General features: G+C 40.8%; 1 protein-coding gene across 4 annotated transcripts in view; it reads left to right on the top strand.

Moving 5' to 3' along the window:
* The first annotated feature begins 191 nt into the window (after positions 1-191).
* The window catches only part of esrrgb (estrogen-related receptor gamma b), a 72,183-nt gene continuing 63,333 nt past the window's right edge, over positions 192-9,041 (top strand). The window contains exons 1-5 of one of the 4 annotated variants that reach the window (XM_086189494.1): positions 192-243; positions 1,245-1,280; positions 1,895-2,023; positions 2,541-2,667; positions 4,414-4,466. In XM_086189494.1, coding sequence (XP_086045620.1) covers positions 4,429-4,466 — 38 coding nt within the window. In that variant the 5' untranslated portion in view covers positions 192-243; positions 1,245-1,280; positions 1,895-2,023; positions 2,541-2,667; positions 4,414-4,428. Of the gene's footprint in view, positions 244-786; positions 868-1,244; positions 1,281-1,894; positions 2,024-2,342; positions 2,668-4,413; positions 4,467-9,041 lie in introns of those variants that run through there. The other 3 variants (XM_086189495.1, XM_086189497.1, XM_086189496.1) reach the window with 3 other exon arrangements.

Below are 9,041 nucleotides of genomic sequence, written 5' to 3'. Positions count from 1 at the left end.
ACCTGCTTTTTACAGTAAATCCTGCTTGGTTAAAAGCTTATTGTAGCTTTATTTTGACTCTCTGTTTAGTCATTTCTGATTGTTCTACTTCTTCTCTCGCAAATTAACACGTGTTTTAATTTCCTTACATCATAAACAACGATTACATTCAGAAGGGCTTTGCTTGTTACCTGCAGCCGTGCTGTTTGGGCCTCCTCCTTTGGCAGGAGCCACAGTCTTGGCAGTTCTCCACCAATCCAGCAGGTGATGCTACATAACAAACAATGTCTGCTGACTCTGCCTGTACACTGAGGTAGACATTAAATATTGTTTTTTGTAAAATGATGTAACAGATAAATGAGTTCCAAACCATTAATGCAAAGATGGCAAAGTGAATTGCATTGTTGACGTATCAGTCTTGAAGAAAAATCTATATATTTATAGATAAGATTGAGAGATTTTCATGATTATGTCACTAAAATGAATGAGTCGCTTGATTTTAGTGAAATAGATTAATGTATACACACACACACACATACACACACACACACACGCACACACACTATGTAGTATTCCAAACGTCTGGGGATTCCTAGACATGATCCTAGACAGTAAAAGTTCACTTTTACGCGGAGTGTCCTCCAGTGATTACCTCACTGCTGGGTCAGGTTTTAGTGAGTCATTCTTCAGCCATCCCTCCGTCTCGCACAACACACGGAAAAGGAATGCGGCTGCAGACCAGAGGATGAAAACAAAAACACATGCTGGTAGCTTTATGGAGGAATATGTCCTCTTTTTTCCTGTAGTGTATGCTAGATTCCTGCTGACAGTGTGGGTCTACTACAGTGCTTTCTAGCAGCGTTGGTGAATGGAAACACTTTTTTGTAGGTAAGAATTTATTTGTGGCTCTGTAGAAAAGACAGACTTAACCATCTAACCATGTACAAACACACACACACACACACACACTTAATGACTGGCTAGACAGAGTCAGACAAACCCCAAATACTAAGCAGCGCCCTGCCAGATTTCCCCACTCGAGCAGACTGACAAGCCGACACAGTAAAGTCTGCTTCGTCTGGGGGCAGCGAGCCCATGAGTCATACTTGTGGAGTCTGCTGGGCAGGAATGCTAACAGGAGACCCCTAAAACCCACACTCGCGGAGACAATGATGTGTATATGTCATAGCCATACAACCCAAATGACTCATTTGATTTGTCCACCATCTGTGTTAGTCATCCGTCCTCTTTATACATGTACATAGGAAAGGAATACCACACCGGCTAGACGATGACTTAAGGTGAGATCACGTGGAGTCAGCAAAAGCTTGTCTGTCACTTTGTCACTGTCGTGTCTGGGGGTTTGTGGTACTGCAGCCTTGTAGGTAGAATGTACTGTGATTACATGAGAAGGATGTGCTGAGTATTTGGGTCATCTCCGTCTAGCTCCACTTGTTTTCCTCTGGTGGCACTTGTCTCTTTGGTCACTCATTTCAATCAAGTCTCTTCTGGACCCTTGAGCAGCATGCTTACTCAAATCTCACATAAAAACAAAATAAAGAAATAAATGGTACTGATAGGTTTGTGGTGGTTATAAGTTGTTGAACCTCTCCAGAAATCCTCCAGATTCAAGGATCAATAACTCGCTTTTCTCAGCAAGTTGTTTGCATATTGTGTGCTTCACCATTTGGTCTGCAGTTTCTCTTGTTCTAGTAACGAGTAAATAAATAAACATGAACCCTTCCCAGTGCCTGCTGGTCCTTTACCCGCCTGCTCGTGTATGTAGATGTGTAGCCCAGAACAGAAGCTTCGAGAATATCCAAGATTAAAATGAAAACTCAGTAGCTGTTATGAAATTGTGTTGTATTATTCAAAATGAAATCAGATAATAATAATAAATCATCTCATTGTTTAGGTGTGCAAAAGAGCATCAACACATCATATCACAACAAATTCACAATGTTTCCATGGAGTTGGATGAGATGATCGAAGTTACGGCACTTTGGGGAAACACCTTTAAGGCGATGTGCGTTTGACATTGAAAGTAAGTTCATATGAAAAATTGCTTCGTAGAAGTAGTACACAAAAAGTCATTATAATGGTAACATATAATACATTCAAAAATGATAGTAAACAGAAAATAATTCGAGAGCTGCTCTTTTCACAGTCATCTATGGAATTTAAAAGTGCTTGAACTGTTCAGATAGTGTTGGGAAATTTAACTTAGGCCTATTAATAGAGTGATGTGAGTCACCAGGTGAGGGCAGCACTACGCCTTGGCTACGTCTAGTCAGCTGGAAATTAATAGAGGAAGAAGATCCCCTGCACAAGTTCAGCATAAAACAAAGATGGAAAAAGACAAAAATAGAAGTTGGGAGGCTCTGCTGTTACATCCCACGTACCTGGCCGGGTCTTTTTTGTGATTTTCATGGCGGCCATTGCCTATTTTATATTACACTTTTATATTGATATTGTTATTGTTATTATTATTATTATTATTATTATTATTATTATTATTATTATTAGGCACATTTGACACGCCGTTTTTCTTTGACGACAAGGCGGCAGAAGACAATCCAGGAGACTTGACATGGCGGCTTGTTAGCAAGCTGTTGTTGCACAACAACCAGAGAGACATGGACAACATCAGCCGGACGTTACAGGGGTGTTTCCGGTCACCTGGCAGATGTGAGTCAATCACTCCCTCGTATTTTCCTCTCTGTCATTTATAAGAAAAACACTTGAAGCTGTTACCTTCTCTACTAATGACGTGTTGACTAGCTTGTTGCTAGCTCGTTGCTAACGTTAACTGGTGTTCGCTAACTTACCAGGTTAACTTTTAACATGGTGTTTATGTCATTTCAAAAGTTATCAAATTGCAATTTTGGACTGATGAAATTGCATTTTGGTTTGTGATATAAGAGGGGATGTTTTTTTACATTGTTGTTTTATTTAGTGAAAACTCCATTTCAATGATAGTAATGTTATTTATGTGGGGACCTGCTTTCTTGCTGTACTTGGATTAATTGTGCAGTTCTAACCTTAACATTGAAAATAGGCTTAAAATGCCAATTGTACTACAAAATACAATAAAAGTATCAGTTATTAAGCTAAAGCAGGGAAAAAAAACAACCCACAAAAGTTAATGAATTATTACTTCATGAGTACCCTTTCAAGTAGTTAAAATTTTCTGTAGTCATTGCATCAGATGCTTGTATAAAGTCAGAATTCTTAAAGCACAGCACTGAGAAACACTTTCACCCCAAATGTTTACACCCAGGTGTTTTTGTGTAACCTTTGCTGTTGTTCCTCCTGGCTTTTTGGCTGCCACAGCAGTGGTTGTTGGCAGGCTTGCTCCCATAAGACGGCATATTGTGGCGGTCTGATGTCACAGAGGTGAAGACTGTTCACTTTACATCTGGGTCTAAAGGGCCGGCGAAATGCTGAGTTAAGGCCTTTTGGGGAAAGCAGAGGACAAGGTGTCATTGGGCCCCTGCATGAATATGAAATAGAGGCGTCCATGATGTTGATTCAGACAAATACTGTCAAAGCTAGGCTAAACACGCTTAGCATTTTTTGATCAGCACTCAGTGTGAGTAGGACGGATTAAAGTTGCTGTGCTAGGTGATGTTTGTTGTGATTACTAATGGCAGGTTGTGCCAATGATTGATGGTAAGAGGGTGTCAGGAAGTCGAGTTATGATTCAGCTCAGTTTAATCATGTTACCAAACCGCGAAGGATCCTTTTTTCACCGACCTCTTCATAGTCTTGGAACTACACAGCTTTTTGTACATACACATGCTGAGTGTAGTTGGGCTGAAGGAGTCTTTTGAGTTCTTTTCTAGCTCATCCTCACTCTTGTTTTCAAAGTCGCCTCAAGTCCTTTTCTTCTTTCTTCCAACTTTGACCCTCCACACCCCCACCTCTGTATTCCCGTAAGTGCTTTGAGCAGGATAATGAGGAAATTGGTTTTGGGAATCATGGCAGCATTGGCTCGCATGGTAGAGAAAGTGTCAAAATAACAGAGAAAACAAAAGGGAGCTTTATTGGATGTAGTCCAATTAGAAACAGACACTGGACAGTAGATATAGAAGGCCAGAGGTTAATGTCTGGTTTCTGGTCGAGACAAGAACAATGATAGTCTTCAGATACTCATGGACATATGTGTGTCTGCGCGCGCACACACACACACACACACACACACACACACACACATACACACACACACACACACACACACACACACACACACACACACAGCATTGGCCAGTGCTGGCCTCCTCATGCAGAGTCTAGACAGGAAGTTGGTCCATGCCAGATTAGGGATTTTCTCCCTCACACCCTCGCTCCATGATTACACACACAACACACAGTTACACAGTCATCTTCTTTCAATATGTCTGTGTGTGTATTGTGTTCTTGGATGTGTTTCAGACAGAAAAAAAGAGAATGGGAGGTAAAACAGAACCTCAGTGGCAGCCCTGTGGGTATGTATTTGTGCGCCTCTGTGTTTGTTCGCATGTCTGTCTTTGTTTGAACAACTCTCACAGAAAATAGGGGTAAAAAAAGCCACGAAGAGACACAGATTCCTTGTCAAAAGCTTATTTTTTTTCGACCGGCGTTACTCATTTTTCCTTGACTTTCTCCTCATTGAAATGATGAGTCTGAGGCGCAGTGTGAAAAGTTCAACTTGTCCTTCTCAGGTACAGGGGCGCACTGCATCCTGTAGTGCTTAGCTAAATTAAACCGAGCCCCTACTGTTCTCATCTGCTCACCTGTAGCCCCTGCCAGGCCTGGGCATGACCTTTGAACCCACACAGATGGGTTCGCATAATAAGACACAGGCACACACGGCTAAGTGCCATCTTGGACATGTTTGATGGGTAGCTATATTGGACCAGGAGAGTCTGAATGCTGTATGTATTGGTTTGCTAACGTTTTGACCTTTCTGAGCAGGTGAGGGAGTGTGTGCTTCTTTTAAGTGTAAATACAAATACTAATAGAGGTGCTGTACATAATCACTGTCTCTCTGTGCATTGTTGGCCTGAAGCCAGTGACCCCTGTGCCCTGTGTATGGCAGGATGAGCTGTACTTTTCACTCCAACTGTATGAATATGCATGGCCTCCTGGCTCTTGAACATGGCAGTATAGACACTGATTATGAAGAGGGTTTATTAAAAGACTATAGCTGAAATTGCTAGTTTTGTTTTAGATAACTAAAAAATGCGTTCAAATTTGCCATTGACACACACAAAAAAAAAAGCAAGAACACAACCTTTTTGTCTTTAAAAGAGAGTAGTTCAGTTTGGGGTGAATTTTATTCCCCAGTTACAACTTTTATGGCCATGTTTTTTAGTTTGAAAGTATGTTGAGCAGCAGTTTTTTCAACATAAGTTTCTTTTGCCCCAGTAGACATCTATGAACTGAAATAAGCACATTTACACAAACAGAACAAGGCCTCTATAAGATGGTTTGACTCGGAAAAAAGCAGTTAAACCTGTTTTTAAAAAGTAAGTCAGCTCAGCCTGATAGTCAACTGCTTCTGAAATAATTTAATCCGGATCTTACCTGCATTTTCTCACACAAAATGGCAATAAAGAGAAAACAAAAATAAATAAAACACACACACCCCCCCCCCCCAAAAAAAAATCACTGTTATCGATGTCAGATGTTAGAAGATTGTTATTTAAACATGATTATTGGGATCAGCCCAGAATTTCACAATCAAGGCATCCTTACAAACAAGTAATTGATTAGTCAAGTAAATAATGGACAAATGAATCAACCTTACCAATCTGATCCTGTCACACACTACGTCCTCATGGTGAAACTCCTCCTCATCAGATGAAAAGATGCGGCCTTGTGACGGAGACCGGAAGGTGCATCTAAGGAGAAAAACGGAGGAAAGGACCTAAAAAATGTATTTAGAAAGAACAGAATCAGTCTCCCCATTGTAGCTTATGAAACACATCCCAATTTTGAGGCTTTGTGATGGCTTAAATCAGTAAGACACCAAGGTCAGAGACTAGACAGTCAAGGGTCTACTACAGGTGGTTATTGACAGTGTTGCATGTGACTTACTTAGCGTAATGAAACATCGCCCTCAGTGCACCGATCTGTCACTGAGATGGACGGTTTTTCAGGGTTTTTCCCTCAGTGTTTTAGATTTAGTCACAAAGGAAAATATTCGGTCAAATTGACTCCTGCACCCAACTCCTTGTGTCCGACACAGCTTGAATATATGAGCGTATTTACACCTTGTCTTCAAGCATATATGACAAATGTGCACTGGCCACTGCTGCGTTAACAGTATATTTCACCCCCTTCCTGGTTCCGTCTGTGAAATGGTCTTCTTCATTTCCCACATGAGTGGTTTTCTTATCATCCCTGCCCCCTCTTGCCTGCCCCATGGCTGAGCTAAAGCCGATAAAACACCCAAATATTCTGTTAAACATGGACGGTCCCTGCCATGTGGCTGCTCCCTGCAATGCCTCCTGGGTAATTATGGTAATAACTCAGCCGTCAGAGGCGAGGCCAGAGGCTTTGGGATGACGAGGTCAGACCGGTGTGTGTGAGACGGGAGGCGGTGGAAGCGGGGCAAGGAGGTCAAGGTGAAGCAGGCAGGACTTGCTATCCCATAAACCCTTGCTGTCACATGAGAGGACGCTGGATCTATGTAGACATTCCCTACGATCTGTCCTCTTCAGCAATCAAGATGCTGATGAGGGATGATGACAAGTGTTTGGGTAGCTCAGTTATTTGTGCAGCCTTGACTGACAGACGGTTGGTTACTAGAAAGGTCGAGATGTGACAGTTCGGGTTGTTGTGCGTCTGAGTCTACATATTGCTAATGGTTGGAGGCCAAAATGAAATATATTGATGATTAAGACTGTCAGAAAATTGAGAAAGGCACAGGACAAAATGCCCTGTCAGAATTTGATCCGTTGGGTTGGTGTGAGCCCAGAAATGCGGTTGTTACTTTCAGAAAATAAAAATAACCTCTTTGTATTCTCAGCATCCTGAGAGCTGACTGCTTGACCACTACCACGTCAGCCTCTTTTATGATGAAAGAGAAAGAAACTCAACTTTTGGACTTCAGCAAAGCTGCTTCATCTTTATATTCCTCCATTCCATTGTACGCTTTTATACTGGTTTAGCTCGTACTCCAAATAATAACAAAACCCAAGTGCAATATTTATGGGTATTTTTTTTTTTAATTGCTGCAATTATAAAGCATTTAAGTGCATTTCCAGTCAGTTTATCTGGCTTATTTGAAAGTTAAATGTTTTCATGGAATCCATAGAACATAAACATTACTACAAAGTAAAAGCACAAAGTATTTCTTCATGTAAGTCACATTATGGAGTCGATGTTGGCTTTTGTGATAATTTATTCCTTATATTTTAACAACTGATAAAGCCAAAAGCCCATATGTGCCCATTTCGATATGTATATTATTGTACATTGAATATATGACTGCATTGATGAAGACACGTAAACACTGTACATGTTTGTTTTTTTAATTTCAAACCAACAAGTTATATATTTACTACATTGCTTTAATTAACAACAGATGATAATAAAAGTGGGGACTTGAGCAAAAACTGCTGATATAAATTGCCAGTATCTGCCAGTTACCACGCACCATTATTCACAAACTGTATTGTATGCGTGTGTGTGTGTGTGTGTGTGTGCGTGCGTGCGTGCGTGTGCGCGCCTGCTTTCGTGTCCTTACATAACCCATACTTAACCTCCAGTTATGCTCGACAAACAGTGACAGAAACACAATATTCCCCCGCGATGTGTCACCATTTTGGCTGCCTCAGCATTTCTTCTGTTCCTTGAACTTTAAATTTTCCCTTTTGGTGCATCATCCAAGCCAAGGCTTTGTCTAGGTCACTCCAGTCTCTTTGCATAAAATTATCCTTTCTAAATTATGACTTTGATAGAAATAGTAGGGAGAGGAGAGATGTTGACAAGTGTAATAATTTCCAGTGTCACACGTCTTCGTTCAGTTTAATGTAAAACCGATCAGTGCCAGAGATATTATCACAGTTGTCAGGGAAAATAAGAAAGCAGCATTCAAGGAAACTGTGAGTACAAATGCAACCAATAACCCCACAACACACTGGAAAGCTTTCTACTTGGGTTAATTTGAAGTTCAACCCGTATTAGTACCGATAGATGAGTTGATTGCGTTCCGTAGTTTGCAGTTCTTTTTTTTTCTTCAGTATTCTGAGCAACTAAAAAGCCTGAAATATCTCAGCTCAGACACCAGCAGTTTATTCCTGCCCTGCTTTATTGAACCCTTATTCCTGCTTACGTAGTTACATACTATAGTTTATTCACTGCCGTCCACCCCTGCGGTTTATTCAGACCCCTGACCTGCAAACAACTATAAATATTTATTTGCGTCGGCTTGTCTAAAAATAACTGTATTACAATAGACTGTCCTGGAACGGGTCCAGCAGAGATGTGCAGCGAGCAGGAGTCAGCATTCAGAGCCCGGCCTCCGTGTCCAGAGAGAGATCGGCCAGTGTCAAGAGGCAGACATATTGATAGCTTTGTGGTCAACAGGAGAAAAAAAGTCACTTAGCAAGAGATCCTCTGGGTCCGAGGATGTATTTCTGGAACGCGCGAGCAACAGACATCCACACCACAGTGGTTCTCCAGTGACAAAATCACCAGCCTTGTCTTTTTTTATCAGAACGCTGGATTTTCAATGGAAGCAGCAATTCCAAGGTTACAAATGTATAATATTCTGTCATCATCATGCAACTAATTGTTATTTTCATCGTCCACCATCAAACTGATGAATTGTTTGGTCTATAAAATATCAAAAAAAAAAATTTTAAACAGTCATTACAATTTTCCAGAGCCCAAATTAACGTTAAATTTCAATCCCCAAAATCAGACTTTGTAATTTCTGTCGCAGATGACAAAAATTGCAGGAAATTCTTGTATTTAAGAGTCTTAAATCAACAAATTTCTATTGCTGGTCATTTCAAAGACATTGTGTTGAGCGCATCGAAGTTGCACTAAGAATTTCTTTCTTTTTTGTT

Source organism: Aulostomus chinensis, chromosome 20 (assembly GCF_037954235.1).
Source record: "Aulostomus chinensis isolate RoL2024-O1b breed Wild chromosome 20, RoL_Achi_v1.0, whole genome shotgun sequence".
Lineage (NCBI taxonomy): Eukaryota > Metazoa > Chordata > Actinopteri > Syngnathiformes > Aulostomidae > Aulostomus > Aulostomus chinensis.
The sequence above is the reverse complement of the archived record's forward strand: the minus strand, read 5'-3'. Positions and strand labels throughout refer to the sequence as shown.